This window comes from Cariama cristata, unplaced genomic scaffold (assembly GCF_000690535.1).
Source record: "Cariama cristata isolate BGI_N322 unplaced genomic scaffold, ASM69053v1 scaffold9279, whole genome shotgun sequence".
Lineage (NCBI taxonomy): Eukaryota > Metazoa > Chordata > Aves > Cariamiformes > Cariamidae > Cariama > Cariama cristata.
Window position 1 is genome coordinate 25,436 of NW_009637395.1, and position 23,712 is coordinate 49,147.

General features: G+C 41.6%; 1 protein-coding gene across 1 annotated transcript in view; it reads left to right on the forward strand.

Annotated features, from left to right (window-relative positions):
• Window positions 1-407: 407 nt before the first annotated feature.
• The window catches only part of SLC7A11 (solute carrier family 7 (anionic amino acid transporter light chain, xc- system), member 11), a 59,424-nt gene continuing 36,119 nt past the window's right edge, over window positions 408-23,712 (forward strand). Inside the window, 6 exon segments of the mRNA XM_009708311.1 lie at window positions 408-684; window positions 3,612-3,738; window positions 7,763-7,878; window positions 15,611-15,736; window positions 17,951-18,050; window positions 21,140-21,184. Coding sequence (XP_009706613.1) covers window positions 408-684; window positions 3,612-3,738; window positions 7,763-7,878; window positions 15,611-15,736; window positions 17,951-18,050; window positions 21,140-21,184 — 791 coding nt within the window.

Sequence of the window (23,712 nt, forward strand, 5' to 3'; positions counted from 1 at the left end):
AAAAAAAAAAAATGCTGAGTAATGCCAGAGGTTTCTCAAATGGCTGATGCAAACCTGGAGAATTTGCATCATCATTCAGCTGGAGTAACTTGGTATGACACGAGCTTAAATACAAGTCCACGCGGAAGCTGAGCTGGTTTCCAACGATAGGGCAGTACCAGCTCGCAGTGTGAAAGCGCAGGTATTCCTGAGCAGTGCTCAGATCGCAGTATCAAGGCTCAAACACACTTTAGGAGCTTTGCTACCTGTGCGTAGGAGCAGCTGGAAAGATAAGAGAAGGCAGAGGAAGAGACTTAAGTAGTTGGCTACACAGAGAGGAAAAAAAAAACCAAAACAAAAACCCCTTGAGTTTCTGCTGCAAACTTTTTGCCTGTGCTTGCCGTTGGTGTGCTTGGTGGCACTGTAGCATGTTTAGGAAAGCTGCTGTAACCACGGTCTCTAATGGAAGGTACTTGCAGGGGCAAGCTAATGGCAGGTTGCCCACTATGGACAGCGGACAGCCAGCCCAGGAGGGAAAAGTTGTGCTGAAGAAGAAAGTGACCCTTTTGAGGGGGATATCCATCATAATTGGCACAATCATTGGAGCCGGCATCTTCATCTCTCCCAAAGGCATCCTGAAGAACACTGGCAGCGTGGGCATGTCCTTGACTGTCTGGACAGTGTGCGGTATCCTCTCGCTCTTCGGTAAGTCCCTTACAAGTTTCTAATTGGTCCAGAGGGGCGGCTGGTGGATTATTGCTATTATTTGTCTGATTTTGCCATTGGATAGCAAGGCACAGTGTGGAGCTTGAGGACCAATAGGGCTACAGAAGTTTTTTGCTGCGTGATAGGTTGCGTGGAGGGCACAGAGGTATGCAATCCATATCCCCCGGCACCTGGTCGGTAAAGATTGGAAGTGTAAATTATTGTTCCTTATGGGTCCCTAAAGGAATAGGAAAAGTAAATGTCTGTTTTATGCCGTACAGCTTGCTGTACGTATAATGTTTTTCTGCTGGCTGTAAGAGGTAGTTCACGGTTTGCTTGTAAGGCCCCCGGCAGCTGAGGATGCGGGTCACTCCGCTCGAACGCCGGTGAAGTGTTTAGACAACTCGACTTAGTTCCTTAGAGGTTAAAGCAGTGTCTGAGAGGAATAATTCCCATTGGGCGTAAGCTGTATTGGCATGAAAGGGAGCAAAATAATAACACTAATAACTTCTCTCCTCGGTCTTGTATTACTGCTCTTTACTTCGTTCCCCTCTCATGATGTTGCTTTGAAAGATTGCGCTGCAAAAAACAGTGTGGTGGAAACAAATTTGTAATATGAGTTTTATTGCTGGCCTGCCTCTCGTGACATTTTTTGCTATTTTTGTGTATATTTGAAGAGTATTCAATTCTGAAGAATGCCAGTTTATTTGTTGTGTACACAAAGCCCCCATTCAGAGTGGGAAACCCCACTCTGGCCTCTGCGGGACAGAGGGTCCATTGACCTACTTAATGAGTTAATCTCAAAGAAGCTGAAGGACTAACATGAATATTGGCTTTATTTAAAACAGAAACGACTCGTTTTCTGGCAGGAGGTAAAGAGGACAAACATGAACTAACACGTGTCTGCTTAGTAGGTGGAACATGCAAATACCACCCTGTGTAAATTGGCTGTGAGCTTAAAAGAAACATGGGCTGTTTACAGGCTAAGCCCACCCAAGCCAAACAGACAGTACAAGCAAGTTAGGACCCATTTTGGTCAAATGTTAAATGTATTGATACAATGTGCAGCTTAATCTTTTGTACCAATGTGGAAGTCCTGCCTGTAACCAAAAATTCCCTCTAAAGAAAGACTTCAGATGCAATTTGTAGCCCTGTCAGAAGACCTTGGTCTTTAGATTTAGTTAAAACAGAATTTGCTTAAGCATTGAATTTTTGGCTTTAACTTTAATAGTAGTAATTTTCTGGCTGTGAAGTAAAGTCTGTACAAAAAAAAAAAAAATATTCTCTTTTATCAAATGGATTTTCTAGGTCATTTTCCCGATCTCAAGATATGAAGAACTGTGTAATTTGGCCCAGCAAAAGATACTATCTCTTTAAAACTGACGTGTTACAGTTGTGGTTTTTTTTCATATTTTTTTTTATGCCATGGGTGTTTTTAATTCCCTGCATGACTTAATTATAGTAAAATCATATGCAAAGATCACTTAAGGTCTTGCTGAGTCTGTGTGTATAACATGTATTGAAACACAATTTCTTTTCATCCTGAACCTCAACAGCAGAGACTGGCAAGAGAAAACCCATCAATAGCTTCTTTTAATGTGACTGTAAGAATTCCTTTAATTTATTTTCAGGTACACTGAAGAATAGCAGGTAAAAGCAGCCACATTTTTGCAAAGCCCCAAAAAAAGCAAAAGAACAAGGATGCAATTTGTCATAACGTGGTACAACTTCACGGGTCTTGTACATGTTACGTGGTTTTGACAACTATAATTTTCATCTTAAAGTACTGCAACACAAAAGCATGTGGGGAACAGAGCCAAAATGAGTTCATATATGTTGCTGATGCTAACTCTGTGATGTGGTGTTTACAAACTTTATTACTGTTTTCAGCTGGCTTCTCAGACTCTTCTAAAAGGGCTGCCTACATTTATCGGACGTGGTACTGACGTAGTCCGCCCGTGGAGCTGAGAATCCCCTGGCTTTGTGACTGGGTGATGGCTCACTAAGGAACAGGAGGAGATGGTGCATGGGTGAAGAAGGCTTCATGCAGGTCCTCATAGTTGCAGCGTCCTGTTGCCTGCTCCATAATGACCGGGGCCACACGTTGTGCTGGCAGCATCCTCGGGGAGATCTCCGAGAGCTGCTACTTCTAGCACTTGCTCCAAAGGGGCCTGAACCTCTTCTGCATGAACTAATGCAGCAGTGCGGCAATGATTTGGGTTTTATTTTTGGTCAGTGTAAATGCACCAGAGGATGAAATGAGACTCCTGCTTTGAAAACATGGTCTGTATTTAAGGCAATGCAGAAAAGGCCTGAGCTTTCGTTGCATTAGTAGTGCACAACGCTGCACTAGTGTTGAAAAGCCAGGGCTAAGCCATCCCCCGAATTTTGTATGTAAAATGTTGGGAGTACTATTGAGGAAAATTCTTAATCTGCAATTCCTTCGTCTAAATTTTGGCCAGTTGATTGCTTCACCTATGGCTGAGGAGAGGTAATATGGTTTTGAGGCTTTTCTTTAGCGGCTCAGCCAGGCATCTCTAAGGCTGAAAGGAACTGATCATCATTTGATAAGAAGCAAATGTGTCAGAAGGCTTTCACTCAGCGGTGCAGTCAGGCTGGCTGGGGAACCGGGGTAGCTGGTGTGACACAGGCTTTTGTTGTCCCTTTTCACGAGATATGGATGAGTAATGAAATGTGTTGAAAGCAAATAGTTTGTTCAGTGGCTTTACACGTAAATGTAACTGGATATACGTATGGTTTGGTTAACTGCAAGACTAACTGAATGAATTAAAATTTACAAAAAAAAAAAAAGATTAAAATATCTCAAAAGTAGTTGTGATACCACGGCAGCTCCATTGCTTAGCTTATAAATGTTTTGAAAGGTATTTCTGCATATCTCTTGTGATGCCACAGTTTAATTCTCACAGGTGCCCTCTGCTATGCTGAACTAGGAACATGCATTAAGAAATCTGGTGGTCACTACACCTATATCCTGGAGGCCTTTGGCCCATTACCTGCTTTTGTGAGAGTCTGGGTTGAATTACTCATCATTCGGTAAGTGTATTGTGGCTTTTCTGCGTGGCTTTTCTGATGGCAATACACTTTTCAGTTGTAAGGAAAAATCTTCAATACATGATGGGCAAAACAAATCAGATATATCTTGATCAATGAGCTGTGTTCTTTTAAATTCTCTGAAGCAACCATATTAATAATGCTATTTTGCTCATCAGCATTGAAACAGTCAAGAAAACTTATGTGCGTGTATAGGGGGGGAAAAACAATTCTAAGAAAACTGCCTGCCACAAAAATTCAGCTACTTGCTTTAATTTTGCTAAGTCTACTGTGTCCATTAATGTCACTAATAAAGCTAATACCCATACCTATATATAGTATAGTGGAAGAGGGAAGTCATCTTTATGTTTTCTCAGGCTTGGCACTAGCTTTTGGAGCATTTGCTGTTGTCTGTAGACACAGGAATAACCCCTGGTGAAGTTATTGCCCAGTGGTTTTCAGGTTTGGAGTCACCATGTATTCTTTATATGTCAATTCAGGTCCCTGTTTTTTCGTGTTGTGTTTTTTTTTTTTTGTTGTTGTTTTTTGTGGGGAGTTGGAGAACTTCACTCTTGATTACTACAAAAAGCACTAACTGGCCAAATAAAGCAACATTAAGTCCTTACGTATCTAAAATGTCCAAAATATTGATTTGTTGTGTAAGCCTGTGACTCATGCAGCCCTTGACATTGTATAGGTGAATTGCAATATGAAGATGCCAAATCATTGAATAGTGTCAAATAACTTTTCGTAATGTAAATGGATTTTTGCGTTGAACTCAAACGTGGCCTGTTGACTTTTGACTTTTTTTTTTTAGTATTGCTGAGGCTGGAGAGCTTGTTACATGTAGAACAGGGCAACTCAGGCTAGTTAGCACTCCTTTCCCCTCTCTTCCTCAATCAACAAATTAGTGAAAAAAACACAAGCCTCATTTCAAATCACAACTACGTTTACATAATGTTGACAAGTTCTAGCATAGGTGGTTGAGTTTAAAAGCACTGACAGTGCTTAGTCATTGTGAATCCATAAATCCTTATCTTGTTTCCGGAGGAAATCATTGTGTATGTCAGATGGTCCCTGACATCCTCCACACCCATATGTAACCTTTGAATTAACTCTGTAATTTCCAGCAAACGTGATGAAAGAGCAGATGTCTTAACAGTATTAACTTTTTGCCAAAAAGGAAAACCAGACAGAGGGCACAGACCAATGTTTTGCTGTGAGAAGCACGGTGCTGTGAAGGTAGCTATATCATTGCACACTACAGAATCAACAAGAGAGAGCAGCGTTAGAAACTCTCCTCTTAACCTGCACCTTACTAGACAGGGGGACCTTATTAACCTAGGCACAAAGACCCGCAAGAAACCAGGCTTCATAAATCCCTCTCCTCGCAAAAATTACTTGTTTACATATGACAGTGTCCCAGGACTGTCACGAAAACACTCTTAGTCACCGTGATTTGCCCCACACCCAGAAAATAATCATCTTGCATGGGAAGGAATGTCAGTGGATTCTTTAATCATCACATCCGAGAGGCAGCAAGGGAGGTGTACTTGTTATAACTTGCAATGATCAGAGCAGCACTGCCGAAACTCTGTGTAGAGTTTTATATCCAACTCCTGCATTGGTAAACTAATTGGCTGCCGCTATCAAAGAAGTTGAGACCTACTACGTATCTAGGTTTGTTTCAGTAGATGGGGTTGCACGCACACTTCATAGCTAAGCCATTTGTTCCCCTGAAAGATTGCAGGATTATCACACCCACGGGCTGGTGGAGCAGCCGCAATCAAAATAAACATTTTCTGCTCTTGTGTATCTTTTCAACCATGATTTTACAGTCTACGACACACTTAAACTCTGCCCACATACTGATTAAACTGTGCCAGCATCACCTGCTGTTTAGAAGTGCTTACACTGCGCTGCTTCTCATCCAGGTCAAGTAGGAACATTTTTCCTCCCCAAAAGTCAGATTGCAGGTATATTACATAGCTTTTTTTTTTTTTTTTAAAAAAAAAAGCTAGTTCTCAAACAAGTGAAGATGCCTGTGTGAATGCATTGTCTGTAGTGCTTAACGGTGGTGGCTGCTGACCAGGGACTGGGTGAGGGTGAGCTGCCAAGTGACTGACTCACCATGGTGTGGGCTGGGGCCCTGTACCTGCTCCCTTCCCCCTGGCTCTTCTGCTCCTTGGCCTTCAGTGAAAGATGTACTTTCTGAACAAGCAACTGTTAGGGAGCTGCTGACCTGTCTTTAGGATTGCCACCAAAAGACAAATGGCCCCATCCCTTCAACTTCCACCTCCATTGATTGACCACGCTGCCAGCAACATCTCCCCCCAGATGTCGGAATACAAGACACACAGCTGTTTATCAGAGGTATAATTTAGGAGCTATGTTTTTAAAAACATAGCTGTGCGGATAGCAGTGACCGCCTCTTTAAAAAGGACTTTCTTAAAATGAGGGAAAAATCCACGTTCTGGAAAAAGGAGCTGGGACTGAGGAAAAAAGTCTGGGAAAGCTCCAAAGATCTGATCTCTCATCTGATTTAGGACACTTCATACTACTTTTGGCAGGCTGCACTATTTGAAAGCCGGAAACTCGGTGATGATCTTATGTAAATTAGAAATATTGCTCTGAGGTAAAGCCAGTAAATGTCTGTGTAAATCCAGCACAGAGGACATGCGGTCCCTGAGCAAAGGCAGAAGTTGCAAAGCCAGTTGTTGGCCAGTGAGAGGGACAGTCCTCGTGTGTGGGGGACCCACAAGTGGCAGCCCTCGCTTGTCCGCGCAGAAACTTTCCGAGGAAGATACATCTGTTCTTGGCTGCTCTGCAGTTTGGTCCGACGCAATGTGTGACATTTTGGCTGAGTCATAACGCGAAGAAAGTGGGGTTTGTTTCAAGAGCGAAACTCTCTTGTGGAAAATTCCTTTATCGTTCGATAGAGAACAGCAACTTCTCTGCAGAATTTTTAGTGTTCCATAACGTTTTTAGCAACTATATTTTTATTAAAATTCTGTAAGGTGAGGCGTTATTTTATTAAATGCTGTAAATTTTTTTTTTCACAAGAAATTGGCATGGACTCTTTTTTAAATCAGAGTCCTTTGAAGCAGAATCACGTGCCCTTTTGTCCTTATAATAATAACCAGCTGCCCTAAGAAGGGTGCAAGTGTCCTCCCAGGCCAAACGTGAACTGTCACATACAGACAGCGTCTGATCCGAAGCACAGGATAACGTGCTGTTAATATGTGTCAGGACTAAGGCTTCTGGCAAACATTTAGCTTGCCTCAAAGGGAAAGGCTGTATGGATATTATGAGTATTGTAAATTTGCAAATGCCACAACTGCATGCCTTTCTTCACATTTCTCTGTTTCATGGTAGGTGCTTTCTGTACTTCAAGGATTTTTGCTCTCACTTGCAGTACTAGGAAAGTGTTAGTCAATAAAAGGAACAAATTCTCTTTGCACTTTAGGAAATCCTATTTTCATTCTTTTTTTTTTTTTTCATTGTCTCATTTTAATCACAGACTTGGGTATGTTTTGGATACCTATTTTGGTAAAGCAGAATTCTTAGCTTGATTGAAATTAATTTGCTTGTGTCTCTGAGGGGTGAGACACACCTGGCCGCTAAAATTGAGTCCTCAACAGCTTTTACTCAGGGTTTTGCCCGTGTAATCTAGTTCTGGACATGTTCACTTCAAGCAAGTGAATGAAGATTTCTGTTGATAACTTTCCTTTCTGTTTACGGCTGCTTCACAACATGGAAGTCGTAAGAGTGATCCTGGTAAGAAGCGTTGCTGTCAAGATCAGAACCGCCAAGCAAAGCTAAACTGCTCCTGGTTTCCTGCTACATTCAGAAATCAGAGTTAGTACATGGCAGCAGAGTTACAAGCAGGCACCAAAATAAAGTATGGTTCACAGTTCTGTGATAGTAAATTTACAGCATGATCCCATAAGAATATTATCTATGTGCTATTGCAGATTAATTTTGTGACTTTTTTTTGTTGTTGTTGCTGTTGTTGTTTTTACTCTAGCCCTGTTGCCTGAGCAGTGATATCGTTGGCATTTGGACGTTACATTCTGGAACCTTTCTTTATGCAGTGTGAAATCCCAGAACTTGCGATTAAACTTATTACAGCTGTTGGCATCAGTAAGTATCCAATTTTAGGTTTCAGGGAAGGGTAAAGATGATGTAAATTGGAAAAAAAAAAAAGTAACTGCACATTGAACAGGTAGTTATTTGATGTGAATCATTACAAAATGACTGTGCATCCAGTGCCAAGGGCATCAGTGTGATTTTTTTTGCCTGGGTATGTGTGTTTGTGAACATACGCAATAGTAAAAAGAATAGCAGACTTTATTAATGGCAGGGAAAATCTATTGCCAAGGCTGATTCCGTTGCCACTTGAATTAATGGCAGAACTCTCATTACTTTTGTGGAAGCAATTTCAGTCCCTAAGAGGTGGTGAGCCAGTGCCAGAGATATGGAAGAATGATTACCTGATTTTAAGTGCTTTGCTCTACCTCTGTTTTAGGAAGCAATCGAGTGCCAAGTATGATGCCATGAAGAAATGTAGTTCTCTTGAGTGGAGCACAGGCAACATGAGATCATCTTCCCTAGTCCCACTCTGTCCTTCATAGCATTAAAACTTATTGAGGCACTTGCGGTTCAGGAAGCAGGAACCCAGCTGATGACTTTGGGAGCAGGGTGTACAGCTTGGTGAAAAATCCATGCCTGTTATTGGCAGCTTGTCCTGCTCTTGCTACCTTTGCAGTGAGTGTAAAAGGGACCATTTAGGACTACAGAGAGCCAATAATTGCCAGTGGAAAGGAAGGAGGCTACTCTGAGACCAGGAGCTTTACAGTGTACTTGGGCTGGTGTGGGAGGCTGGGTGAAATGGGAAGGTGCAAATCGTGTTGGGGATGGGACTCTGGAGCCGTGTGCCTGTAGAGCTAGAGGCTTGTTTCCAGTTCTGCCGGGTCACTGGTGGTGATGATCCTTGCACACGTGCGCACACATTCCCATTCAGCTGGGCTGGGAGGAGAGTGCAGAGTAGACCTGGGTAATTAGTAACAGATTGTTCCTTTCAATTTGGTCAGTGCACATATCAGAAACAAAAGGACCGGAAAAAGGAATTAAGACATGCAAAATGATCAAAGGCACACAGGAGACCCCTTCAGTTTTGCACAATAATGGATTCACGTGACTTTTTGTTTCTTTGGGGTAGGGAGTTCAATTGACATTGAAATTTCCAGTCTCCAGGTTACTGTGGCTTTTTGTAGGAGCTCTCTTGATAAGAGTTCCCTTCTGCCAGGAGTGTTAAAAAAATCAGTATGTGACCGCATTTCTTTCTAACTTAATTATGCACAAACTATAGGTTTCATAGGAATAATTGAATTAAGAGCTTGAATTTTGAGGTCAATGACTTTTTATAGCTACATCTGTCTAAAATATTTCAGTGTAAGATAAGGGTGAAACAGATGTTCAGTAACTTCAAGGTCACGGAGACAAAAGGAATGTTGCGAGGACTCCATCAAAGCATTTTGTTAAGTGCATGTGATTCAAGCACAATAAGTGAACAATTTGAAATAGGTTTTTATTGCTTTTAATTTAATTGAAAATCTGTGTGATAAGCCAGGGCTTTGCAAAGTAATTAAACAAAGAAGTCGCATTGCGGGGGTGTGTGTGTGGAGTTATGCTGAAATAATTACAGCCTAAAGGGAGAGAGGAGTTCAGAGCAGACCGCTCCTATGGCGAGCGCGGGTCTGTACAACGCAGGTAGGATGGGCTGCCATTTCACTGAAAGAAGGGATTCTTGTAGAAAGTTTGTAATGGGAAATGGGACAATGCTGAGGAAAACAGTGACACGTCAGACTGAGGCTTGATCTTTATTCTTTGCAGTATGCTCTAGAGTGGAGTTCCATTTGTAGTAGTCTTTGATCATATGCTGTGCTTAAGCTCAGGGATCCCAGTATGTGTGACTGTTGTTCTTGTATGGTAAGAATTAGCTGTTGTGGTGGTAATTGTTATGAATGTTTTGTATTGCGCGTGTAGGCAGAGTGATGGGTAAGATTAAGGTGGTATTGAGCTGAACAGACACATTGGAGCCTTGAAGATCTTATAATCCAATTTAATGGTGCCAAAGGTAATGTTTGTTTCCACGGAAAATTTTAAGTTAATCAGAAAGCAAGCTGACATGCCTTTTGTCTTCTTATCCACTCCTGGTCCGGTGTATCTGTCTTTATTGTGTGTGGGGGAAAGGTAGTGGGAAGCACCATTAAACTCTGTCCTTGGGCGAGACTTTGTTCTCTAGTTTTACCTTGTCATTTCTGATCATACTAGAAAGGGCAGGAAGAGATTTTGAAAAATTTCCAGGTGATCCCCTACCCCCAAACACAATCAGTGTATCTAAATAATTTCTGACAGATGTTTGTCTAAACCGGTCTTAAGACCTATAGCAAGGGAGTTTCTAAAGCCTCACCTAATACTGTAGCCCAGTGTTTTTCATCCTTGTCACAAGACAGCTTTTCTCTTTTTCTTTTTTCCACCTAAACCTCCTTATCTGCAGTTTAAGCCTGCTATTAAAAGGTTGCCTGAGATGGATGCAACCAGGATTATGATGGGGAGTGGCAAATACCGTTGCTCCTCTACCTGCAAACACGTACTTTTCATAGAGGGGCTACAGCCCATTCTGCTTCCCACCATTCCTTCTCAGTGCCTTTGTGGTGGAAAAGGAATGATGGTGCTGTAGAGAAGATATTAGATGAGATGAGACCTAAAATGGAACTACTGGAGATGGTGACCCTTAAAAAAACCCCTCATTCTTGGTTTATTTATAGGAAAAAAGCATGTGCTGGGCACAAAATTCCCCTTGAAATCACATCTATTCTGAGCCATTTTGAACAATCTGTAGAAGCAAATTTTCTGTTCCACAATATGGTGCTTTCATTGTTGTTTGTTGTTGTTTTAAAAAATAAAAACAACCAACCCAAAAAGTCCAAGCATTTCAACAGCTCAGTAGAGAGAAGGATGCTTTTGTGGAGGTTCTCTTCAGATATCCCAGCTTTCTGAACCTCTGAAGCAAAGGCTGCCTGTTCTTTTCAAACTTAGAAATTACTTTAATTCACGTGGTATTTCTTGAGCAAATATCCACGAGGAAAAAAACCTAGGCAAATACCAGATATGCCTGTGTCAGTCTATCTGTCAGTCTACCATAAACATTTTCTAAATTCAGTCAATTTAACTGTGCCTGAGAGAAGAGCAGACATCTCAAAGATATCTAATTACTACAATTTTTATGAAAATAAGTGGCCAGGTAGAGGAGAGAGAACCTGGATGTGGCCCAATATAGGGAAGGACAGCTGGAGAAAATGCGAACAGGAGAGGAGGCCTTGTAAATGCCTGGCTTTGCTTGAGTTGGACACAACAGCCCCAGGACACAAAGCAGAAGGGATGCCGTCTGCCTTTGTTCTGATGCTGAAAATGGTCTTTTTAGGAGAAAGAGTTAAAAATTCATTTCTCTTTAACTGAAAGCTGATATGCTCCTCCATATTTATTGTTTCTTCCAAGGAAGAAGCATCCTATCACCATTGCAAAGCATGGTGATAGACAGTGCAAAAGCCCCCTATATTGATATATTGCTTTATTTATTATTTTTTTAATTCTTCTCCTAATGGTAAGCTTAAATATATTGATAACAGGAAGGGATAAATTATACTATGCAAAGGTGTTGAACTGTACTATCAATATGTAACCTGAATAGATACGCAATCTTAACTGAGCCTGTTCTAATCTTTTCACTTGGCCTCCACGTCAGAAAGCAGATAAACAGGTTTCAGCTATTAAAAACTGTGAGACTGAAAGCAGGTTACCAACTCGCACATGTTTTTAAAGTTTTTACACTCATTCATGTGCATTTTTGGCATTCTACACCGCAATAACGTATAATTTCTCCCCCTTTTTTGGAGGTTGCCAAAAACCCCTCAAATACCCCAAACGATGGCTGTTAGAGGCAATATTATGCTTGGAAACTAAGGTCAGCTGTACAGATCTGTCCGTGCTCGCTGGCAAACACTCCAGCCCAAAGCTTTATTGGCATAAATTTGGTGTGTATGGCAGTCTATAGTTAGTTGCCTTTTTTTTTCCCCCCATCATGGCAGATGTTACAGACATCGCTCTCTACCGCTGACAGTTTTCAGACGAGCAATTTAAATTAAGACATCTCTTGGCTTGCAGGGATAGCAAAAGCTGCTCTGATGGGTGCTTTTATGCCTCCTGTGACTTTGTTTTAATTGATGGATTCGAATTTGCAAATTGAGGGTATTTTTTGCTTTGTGTGAATGCCTTGACCCTAAAAGCCTGACAAGTTAGGGGAGGGCAGTTTCCTTGGCTTCCCACTGAGGCAATGGTAGATATATTCTTGAAAAGTAGGCCAGGATGTAATGCTTACTGCTGCTTCTCCCTTTAGATTTCATTATCCATCTATAGCTGTGGCTGTGTGAAGGAAAGAGAGTGTGAAAAGCAACATGATCAGGGTTACTATTGTGTTTGATTGTTCATGAACCTCATTTTGTTCTTCCTCCACACTCCCCTTGGTTAGGATTCATCTCGCTTTTAGTTAGGTCTTTAGTTTAAGATAATTGCCTATGTTCCCCATAGAGTTAGTGGAGAAAGAGGGAAGGAGACAGTTCCTAAAGGCAACTCATCTCATCCGAGATAGGCATCTCAAAGAGGTGTTGTTATTCATCCTCTGGAGGTAACTGTCTCTTCACTGAGGGTGCAGCCACACTAGATGCCTGACTTGCGGTTAGCAAAGTTAGACATGAGCCCTCCTTTCTCTGTCCTTTTGTCTGGAGAGTTGCTGCTTCCTTCTGATCTTTGCTGTGATCCTGTATCAAAGTGTCTGCAATCAGCTTCTTGAAGTATCTCCATAAGGCGTTATTCACAGAAGAGGGGTGTTGAATAATGACCATAGTCCCAAGATACAATTTCCTCCTTGAATCCTGGCACAGCTGTCATATTCTTTTCTTGCTCTTTAGCAGCTTTCTTCATGACTCCTCCGTTGCCTTTCTCTATCCTGTTGCTAACACAAGCAGTATGGTGCTGATACGTGACAGCAGTATAAGCCCCACGTACCCATACGTCTGTTGTGCACATGGAACTGCTAAGACTAAATGTTATAAGACTGTAAATTTTTATAGTCTGTTAAGTCCAATAAAATGAAATTCCAAAAAATACCAATTTGGTCTCAGAACTTCTAAGAACTGAAGTCTTAGCCCTGAAACCTGAACTACTATAGTCGTGCAGTTGCCCAACTCCGCAAGGGACTTTATCTTATAGAGGGCCATCAAAACTAACGGCACGTGCACTGGACTGACCGCAGGGGTAGCGTCCCTTCAGCTTCCTGATTAAATGAATGTCCTTGCGGTGTCCGTTTTGCTTTTCCTGTCTGATTAGTAAGCCTCAGATGAAACGCTTGGCTGACTTGAACTCACAGTTGGGGATGGAGAAGGTTTTAACGCAACCTGCTCACAAGCAGGCTGCCCTCATGAAAAGACCAGCCTGCATTTTTTTACTTTCAAGCCAGCGTAGCTCTTATACAGATGTGGGGCTTGTGATTTCTGTGTGGCTGGCCAACGAGGAAGGTTATGCATTTCCATGTGAGCTGATGTCAGTGTTTGTGTACTAGTTTGCCATCCAGTGACATTCTCATATGTGTATCAGGAGGGTGAAACCGATGCATCAGAAAACCTCGAGGAGGGCTCTCTGCAGGAAGGATGCTCACGTTACCTATTCTGACCTGCATAAAGCAACAGACTGGTTGCTGCAGTCAGCTTGAACTCTGAATAAGCTGGATTTTGACTTGCAGATACTTTCTTACACACAAAAATCTTCCTTGATGTTTTCTTGTGGCTTGGTCCCTGCCTGGGCATCATCTTCTGGGAAAGAAAAGTGCGATATCCTGAACTTTCTAGGAAATTTGAAATAAACCGGTGCTTGTTTATGGCACTGGATTTTCTTTATAACTGAAACACTGTTGGTCAAATGAATATTTAAAATGTATTTTGCTTAAATGACAGTTGTTAACCTTCCGGGTAATCAAGCCTTAGGGTAAGAGGGGGAGCCTCAATCAGTGCAAATATTCAGCAGCAACCTGAAGGGATCTTTCAACATTTAAAGGAGTGAAGATATGTCAGGGTCATATTGGGACAATAGAGAAATGAATCAGGCCCCTGGGATTTTCTGCCAAGTATAGGTATACACAGAAGTAATAAAGCGAAAAATAAGTATTTGGCACTCAAGTGGTACTTTGCAGAATTCCAAGTGATTTCTTTGTGACTTAGAAAAGAACACCTCAGTTCTGAAATATGGTGAAATACAGAACTGGAAAAATGCTTTGACCTTTAAGATCTTTTTTGGTGAAAAATTCACTTTAAGTGATATCACAAGTTTATGCTGACTTTGGTAAATCGTTCATTTGAAAGCGTGGCCCTCTCTTTCCCAAATAAAAATTGCAGAAAATATTTTTAATATTTTTTTCTGGAATTTTTATTTTATTAAAAATATCAAAAAAACCCCCTTAGAATCCATATTACTTGGAATTTTCTCCCTTTTCCATTAAACCAAAACTACTTTGGGTTTAAAACGAGAAGAATTTTTTACAATATATTTTTTTGGCCTTGCTAGTGAAGAGAATCTGTATAAAAGACTTGGGATAAATCAGTGGGTTTTGGTGCCGTAGAGCTTGTTACAATGCTAGCTCATACAAACTAGCTCCCAGACTCTAGCAACTTGTGTTTTTATGCATCCCAAGATGGGTGATGTGACTGAAGATACAGAAACTCTTAGGAGAGTTTGAGGTACAGGAAGACTGTGATGGGGAGCGAATTTGTTAGCTCTGTATGATGGCAAGAAAGAGAAGATGAGTGAGCAGGCTTGTTTGACTACATTTGCCTTTCCCTGCAGCGGAGCGGGAAAGGGACTTTTCATCTAGTGAAATTATTTGCATTTTCTGTTCTTTAGGTAACTTTTTTTTTTAATATCTAAACTCTTTTATTGGTTCTGTTTTGCCAGGGTAGTTGTTTAAATAAGCTAGAATAACTGGCGCTCAAATGATAAGACCTACTGTCCTCCTGTCAGTCAGTGCTGTAGTAAAGGCCAGAAGATACCCTCCTTGACCCAGAAGGAGATGCGAGCCGAGCAGGCAGGACGTAAAAGCCCTTCTCATTTATCTCTCTACGTGTTGGTGAGATGCAGACCTGGGCTTTGTTTCCAAAAAAGTAAAAAGGTCTCTGTTTCTTCACCGATTCCCAACAAGGACAGGCACGTTACTTGCACTCTGACCCTCCTGCATCTCTGGTGGTACGGCTCCAAGGGAGGAGAAAGAGTGGAAAAGAGGAGCCAGGGTAAATAAGGTAGTGAGTGACAAATTCATGCAAGGCCTAAATGAGGGTGAGAAAGTTTAATACAATTATTAATTGTTATTGTTTTCTTAAAATGCAAATCTCTGCTCAAACTGGCACCGATACAGAAATCTGGAGTGACAAGGGTTGAGCAATTAATTTCTTTCATCCAAGTCAGGGTCCTGCCCAGCCCATCATCTACCAACAGCTAACAATTCTGGGTAAATGAAGCTGTCATTTGGTGAGGAGGGAGTGAGGCAGAGAATGGAGAGATGGATGGACCACGCAGTGGTTTTGTGTGTGCGTTTGGAAGGGGAAGGTGAGAAATGGGAGGGCAGCAGCTGGAGGAGGTTATCAGGATGTATTTCCTTTAATGCATCAGGATTTATTGTGTGTGTGGCCTCTCCACTGGCAAAGAGTTCTGTGGCGATTTCAGTGGCACAAGTATTTCTTTCTGACTTTTCTTTTTCCCCTTGCAGCGTTGGTGATGGTCCTGAATAGCACGAGCGTCAGCTGGAGTGCCCGCATTCAGATTTTCCTTACCTTTTGCAAGCTTGTAGCAATTCTGATAATTATAGTCCCTGGAGTTATCCAGCTAATTAAAGGTATGAAATGAAAAGTAAATGCTTTTAAAGTGCTTTTATCTTTACGCTCCCCAGTCTTTCCCCACCTGCCTACACCAAATAATGCTTACAGCAGCAAAATCTCTTAATTAGTCTGTGCTTGCTTAACTGAGGCTCTGTACTATCATGTAATTGATGAGAAGTGGAACTACACTGGGATGGACTGGTATTTTCTTTAGCATGCCAATGAGTCTATTCAGATCAGACTTGGTTTTCAAATAAGCGACAGGATTGCTCTTTGCTGTAATTTGCCTTTGGCATGAACTTTGTGACAGGGGCAGGATGAGTTTAATGACAGATGGGCATACCCCTCCCCAAAGCACATGCCTAGTCCAGGCAGAATATGTCTTCTTTAACTGGGCTAGTGCCTAGTCCTGTTCAGTACTGGGTATGTGGTGGCAGAGGGGGCTCAGAATTGGGGAATATATGAAAGCAACAGTATCATGGATGCTGTTCTACCACTTTGGTGATGTAAATTGTGAAGTTAAAGGTGCTGTACTGGCAAGAGAAGCTGTAGTTAGCTATTGCTTTCATGGGCTTCTTGCCTGCAAGTACCGGATGCTCATGCTGCATGCATGCTTTACTTGTTCCAAAACTAAAGCGTACGGCTAAAGGCAATAGTCTGGGGCTAACTCAAGCGTAGGAATGGAAAGCAGAAGTGTTTGGAGGCTCAGAATTACTCTACAGACTTTATCAGTGTTGCTGCATACGCAAGGAGTGTGAAAACACACCTTTGTTCTCCCCAGCAACACCCAGCACGGACATGGCTGCACAGGCCTGCACTGGCTCTCTGGAAGTCGTTTGGGTAAGGCCGTGCTGGCAGAGAAACTCTTTGCACTGACAAATACTCAGCTACCCAAAGAGGCTTTTCCATTACAGCCCTCTGAGCAGGGGGTGTGAGATGGGGACAGGCCCCGGCTCCCTCTCGTTACAATAACGCTAGACAATAACTCCCTAAAGCACAAGGAGCCATTCAGCGCAGAGGGTCAGAACCGGGAGCGCTTTTTAATGAATTGGTGGCAGATTTTATCTGTTGACTCTGTCCCTGGGGATGCTCTTTTGTGATACTTCACAAAGCCTCCCAACTGAGTCAACAGCATGGCATTAGGCTCTGCGGTGAGCTCCGTTTCTCAGGGACAGGCGACTCTCTGGGGTTAGCAATAGACTCGGAAATAAAAGTTTTCCTGTGTAGCGCTCTGCTGATTCACTATTTCTGTTTTTGTGTTTTTCGCTTCCTTTCTGGCAGTTGCAATGCGTCTTCCCTCACCTCCTTTCATGTGCAAAATTTCTCTCTGTTCCCAGCCGCTCCATTTTTCCCAGACCTTTGGAGCAGGCCAGACTCAGGTTTGGATGGGGTTTGCTGCCCTTAAGTAGCTCAGACAGGGTCCCTGATTCCCCACCAGGACCTTCCTCTGGCCACAGCTCCTCCCTTACCCAAAAAGTCTCCGCTTCAGTGGGAATTTTGATAAGAGAGCTCAGTAAAAACCAAATAAAGGGTAGAGGATTTGCCCCATTGCTGATTTACGGTCTGAATGAATTCTGCTGCTTCCTGCTCCTTTTCTGTGGAGGCTTCCTGGGAAATTCCGGATACTGTAGAGAGGTTTTATAAAGCATAGAGCACCTTGTAAGTGAGTAAGAGTGTAAAACAACTCTTACATGTTTACATTTATAGATATGTAATTCTTACTTAGTGAAATATTAATATAGTACTGACTATAACGTGGTAGGGAGTTGCTAATTTTTCAGTGGAAGAAATGTTTAAGATATTGGGTTTGTTTACCTTAGAAACATTGCTTGTGAGTGAAATGCTAGCAGTGTTCCTTCCCATTAAAATGTTAAACAAGTGAAATTTTCTACAGCAAAAGCTACAGAGCTTATTCTGCTCTTTCACATTGATGTAAGTCACTGCTGGAGATGACAGCTCAGTGATTGTCATCAAGCTCAGAATGGTTTGAAAAAAACCTAATAGGTCAAATTCTGCTATTGCATGACTAGGGACACCATGAAACCTTTTACACCAGCTGGCAGATTACGGCTGCAAGGGTTGGGTCAGAAATTAAAGTCAAGGGCAGAACTTGAAGTGAGTGAACTGCTGGGTGATTAAATGTTCCATGGTGTGATATATTTATTTGTTTTTAAAGTAGTAGGTGACCAAAGAGCTTATTTTTCTAATATTGTTTTCTGTTGATGTTGCAGGAGAAACACAGCACTTTAAAAATGCCTTTGCGGGGAATGATGCCAGTGTTATGGGATTACCACTTGCTTTCTATTCAGGAATGTATGCCTATTCAGGCTGGTAAGTTGTTGAAACCTCTATTTGTCCTGAAAACAAACAGTAATATGCTCTAACAAAGACATATATTTATATGAAGAAATGAGTAGCACGTTCTACATCTTTTGCCAAACTATATCATGCAGTAAGGGTAGATCTCACCACTGTTCCATATGCTCAGTAGTTCCTCTGCAGGCAGCTCTAGAAAGGAAAGATTTTTCTTCTCCAGTGTAAACAGGTAAACGTGCACTGAACACTAAAAAAATTAGACTTTTATTTCTGCTCTTAGGACTAGAAATAAAGGCAACAAGGAAGGAGTGTTCTCAAATTTTCATTAGGTATTTTGATAAAAGGATAAAAGGGATAATGAAGCTTCAATTTTTGTTGAATAAATCAGTAATTACATGAAAAACCAGTCTATGAACTGTTACAAAGTTGTGCGGACCTCAGCCTTTGCTTTGTAAAAAGCAGTATTTGAAGAATAAGTAGTGAACCACGATAACATCAGTATAGCCCACAAAACAAGGTAAAAAACTAGGTTCTTATGCCTCTTGTTCCGAGAGAATTGGACCTCACTTAACAAGAAGTGCAACTGGCTTCCATAGAAGTCAAGTGCTATTGACTGTGAGCAAAGGTATGAGAATCTGCCTTCAAGTATCCTGCTCAGAACTTTCTTTCAAGTTCTTTCCCTCTCCCCCACCAAAGTACACAGCAACTGGCTTGAAAGGTGCCGCCGCTCTTTGAATCTGCCTTACAATTTATTCATGCTTAGCGAGGGCTCCGCATCGCGCAGTGCCAACGTGCTTTTGCAGCAACAGTGGGATGGGGTGGAAAAAGACTATAATGCACAGAGTGGGCTTATTTTGAGATAGCTTTGTCCGCAGGTCTTCCCTTTCCTTTCCATACCCTCACAGGCAGCCAAGTTCTTTAACTCACACAAAAGGTGAGGGCTGAGAGATAAGGGTTTTATTTATTTAATTCGGAGGGACAATGGGCCGAGCATTTGAGTTCTCTGCCTGTCTGTAACTCCCTGGTTGCAAGAGCATTATAAACATGCACACTGAAGTACTGAGCAGAACTTTTATATTAAATGGTGGGGGGGAAACCCAAGAGAGTCCAAAGCCTTTATCTGTGATAGATATATGAGAAAAGAGCCTGGCATTTTGAAGCCTCAAAGAAATTGAACTCATTATGTGGACAGTCTCTACTTTCTTCCCTCTCCCTCATCTAACAGCCTCTCTCTCACATCCCTAGATGTGATGGTTTCTCACTTTTAAAATATTAACCTAACTGTACATTTTTGTATGAAGGCAGTTTTAAAAGCTCTTTAATATTATTCATCACCAAGGCAGAGTTTGTTTGCTGTAAAACGCTCCATTAAAAATACTGCTATTCTGTTGCTTCTTTCCCATTTCTTTCCATTTTCCACCTAACATTCCAAACCCCTACAATAAAAATCATCTCCGTTTTTCCTTTATGCCTTCTGACTTTTATTTCAAGGTCCTTATTTGCCACTTATAAAAGAAATTAGCAGGAAAAGACCTAATTTGGCTAGTGGTTCTTCCCAGCTGCCGATTTGTCTTTGTCACCAGCTCAAATTGATTGCCTTGGAGCAGAGAAGAGCAGACCATTAAGTGGAGTGTCAATACCCTTGCACTATCAGTTTCATGGGGCTAAATCAATCCAATAAGCTGAATGTGAAGGAGCGTTGCAAGTGTTAGTGTTGTGTCCCAGGATGCAGGCAGAATTTTATGCATAGCCTATGAGACTATTAACTTCTAATGAGACAGCTTTAAAGAACAAAACAAAGGTAGTATCTCTTATATGTGTGGGTTCATCCTGTGAAGAGCAAGTGTAGACTATTGGGTATATAAAATGCTGGGCGAAAAAGGACAAGTAGAGAAAAGAATGCAAGGAAGCATGTCTTTGCGTCAATAAAAGGACTGATGCAGGGCTGTCGAATTACTTCTGTCTAGAAGCAGGACTAAGACCAGAAAAAAATAGCTGAACGTCTTACTTGTCAGAAGCCGTCTCTCCTTTGAACCTTGTGCTCTGTGCACTAGCAAGTTTAGAAACAAGTACTGAGGTTGCTGTATAAGATGGCAAATCTAGTTTTACAGAATTTCATGCTCGATCACAAAATCACATTTTTTTAAAACCCTGAGGCAGCGCTAAGTCATTCTGCTAACCCAGATCCGGTCCAAGCCTTGTGATGGAGAAAAGTTCCCAGACTTTCTGCCAGATCAGGTACCATTTGTTTATCCACTGTAGCACTGTTGGGTCAGATATCATTTGTCTTCCTGCATAAAAGTAGAAAGCCAGCATAAGCACTGTATTGACTGCTCTGTTTAATTAGCGAGGATGTGACTTTGTGCCCGTATCTGAGCCAGGCACATCTGTGTGATCCAGCAATGCATAGGCCTGGTGCTAATAAATGCAGAACAGAGGGTTCAGTGACCTTGAGGCTTACGGTTGCTTTGTATGCAGGGCTGCGCCTGGTGAGTAGTTCCTATGAATTCCCATATGTAGCTGTCTCTTGCGCGCTGCTGGAATACAACCAGAGTGCAACCGGTTGTATGGAGGTTGTGCAAGAGCACGCCGGATTAGCAGCCTGGGTTTGTGATCGTATATGACACGCTAGTGTCAAAATCCTGGTTTTAGAAGGATTTCTTTGAGGCTTCATTTATTTTTATTGTTAAGAAGTCCTTGCTGACTACCCTGATGAGAATTTTTGCCAATATAACCTGAAATTGTAAAAAGCTACAGCCACAAATGGAAGATGAGGCTTGAGGGTGCGTGTGTGTTTGTGTATAGGATTAAGGCAAAAAATAATTTGCCTAGTATGCCGGGGAAAAAAGTTTAATACTACATCGACATTACACACCTTTTGTCTTTTTTTTCCTGCTTTGCTGTCTTTTCTGAGAATTCCCTTCATGAGTGTGGGGATGAGGGAAGGTTAAATCTCACGCTCTCCTTAATCCAAACGTGGGTCTGCAAAATCTACTATAATTAACAGCAGTGCTTAACTAAAAGCATGTTCTTGCTGCTTTGGGAAAGAAATACAGAATCAAAATTTACCAAGCCTTATAATACATTTTATAACTCTTTTCTAGGTTTTACCTCAATTTTGTCACTGAAGAAGTGGAAAACCCTGAAAAGTATGTACCTAACATTTTTCTTGACTTTTGAAAAATAGTTGTAAAATTGAAAATGCTATAAAAGTAGTGATCTTCAGAAATTCTGCATGCTGGTCAAGTTGCTTGCTTTCCAGCAGATCTGGTATCTATTTGAATTGCAACTGCTCGAAGATTTGCTATTTTTGGCCTGTCGTGACCTTGTTATGTATTCTGCTTTTATGTGCACAGAAAGCAGAAAAGTAAGTAGATCCCTAGGGCCCTGATTCTCCCCCTCAGGACACAAGTAACTATCACTGGCTCCTTTCAGTGGAAGTTACTGGTATCCTGTCAGGGAAATCTTGCCCCAAAAACTTACCTGCTGCAATATTTGGCAGTTTTGCTATGTTTAAATATTAATCAAATACTTAGCTCTACTTGTTGTAGAGGTTTCAGAGTTGCAGGATCTTGAATACATATAGCACAGCATCCGATCCAATTAAACCGAACAGGGGAAATTGGTGGGAGTCTGTTTCAAACTCGAGACGAATACTCTCACAGCGCCTGTCTGTAAAATATGGAAAGAAAAGCTGTCCTGTTAGGCACAGTTTGATTTGTCAGCTCTATTTTGGTAGATAGGTTTTGATATATGCGGCCAGTAGTACAACAATATTAACCTTTTCTAAAAATGAAAGAAAATATGCCTTGTCAAATCAAATTGTGTTCTTTGAGGAAATTAACAATTTGATTAAAAATCAATGGGTAGATATAATTTTCTTAGTTTTTTAAAATAAGATACCTGGCTGGGTACCAAATAACTTGCTGTTTAAAAAGACCCCCAGCGCTGTACACTCAGAGAACATGAAGCTATGTATCTGAGACACGTGGAGAAAGAAAAAAAAAAAACCCCAAACATCCATCAATGGAGAGCATGCAGAAGGTTTTTAGTTGGTTTCTTTGAAGTCTGAACCAAGCTTGGTGCTGTTTGGTATTTTGATGAGAGACCTGAAAATAATTCTAAAGACATGGATAAAACGTGAGGATGGCAGAAAGACTGGCAGATTTCCATTGTGTCAGTGCCTTTGAGGAGTCTTGGGTGTTAATGGGCTCTTTGATGTGATCAGGATATGCATACCGAGGAATGTATGGCTGGAAGCTGAAACCAGACAAATGCAGGTAGAAAATCCAGCATTAATATTTAACAAGGTGGCTGGCTAATCATTAGCATTGATACCTGTGTACGGTTCGGTTTTTCACTGCTAGTCTGCTTTAGTAAAAACCAAGTCATTTGGCTTCGTGGAAAGTAGCTGGCTAACGCTTCCCAGGCCTGGGACACACAGAAACTCATGCTAGACGAGCTAGTAGCAAATCTGGGTTTAACTACCAAGGTTCTGTGTGCTTTGTAAAGTCAGGGGAGACAGACATCTAAATAATAAAGTGTTGTTTTTTTGTTGTGAGTTGGTTTGTTGTTTTTTTTTTTTTTACTTTTGAAAAATCGTTGTATGGCAAACTGACTTGAAAAGAAACGTGAAACTAAACAGAAGAGTGAAGTGATTCTGGTCCAAGACTTCTACTGCTTCAGGAAATTCTGAGGAGATGGGCTAGGAACCAGAGTCTTGGTGATGTGATCAAAAGCATTTGCTAGAAGCAATACAACTTGTAAATTATCATGTGGTTACTATCAATACTCTGTGATGTTTTTAAACATGCACATGTCTACCACCCTTTGGGACTTGTCATACACTTAGGTGTCTCTGCAGTCCTCTTAACTGTATGGTGATTAACTTGAAATTATTGGTAATTTTCATTACAGCTATTTTGGTTTGTGTTGACTTTTTTTCCTTGTGGTTTGAGTCAGAGGAGCACATATTTTTGAACATGCTGCCCTTTGCTGTGTAGGATAGAAAGGCATAGTTCCCCTTTTTTCTTTTTTTTCTTTTTTTAACTGAGCACCTATTGAAGCATGTTGTGTCACAGCTAAGAAAAGTGGTATGGGTTAGATTTTGGGGTTTTCTTCCTTGCAGCTGGGATGTGAGGGAAGGAGACACTCTCTTTTCTGCCCTCATCTTGGGAGAGCTTCTCTGTTCTCCAGGTTACCCTTGGAGAGCTGCTGTGGGGATTTAGGACCAGGGGGCAAGCCACAGAGCCTGGCTGGTTTGGTGTATTCCAGGATAGCTCTGGAAAAAACAGCTCAATGTTAGCACGTGCAATGTTGTCACAAAGCTGTTAAAGCTTCCTTTCATCGCTCTTCTTGGGGTTGCACTTTGAGAGGACGAGAAGGGAAGATGCCCAGTGTTTACAGCAGGGTGCCTGGGGTCACAATCTCCATGCAAAGGTACAAATATACAGTAGAAGGATTGGGATTTTAAACATTGCTAAATAACTGGCAGGGGATGACAGGGCAAGTGGATTGTTACTGCCTGCGCTGCCGGAGACCTCTGCACCACCCGTAAGTGGGGATTCTGGACTCCCTTCACCCAAAACAAGCAATTATATGAAACAGTTGGAATATTATTTTTTTTTAAATCCAGTTTCCACCTGTGAATGACTCTGTTGGAAAGATGTCCTGCTGA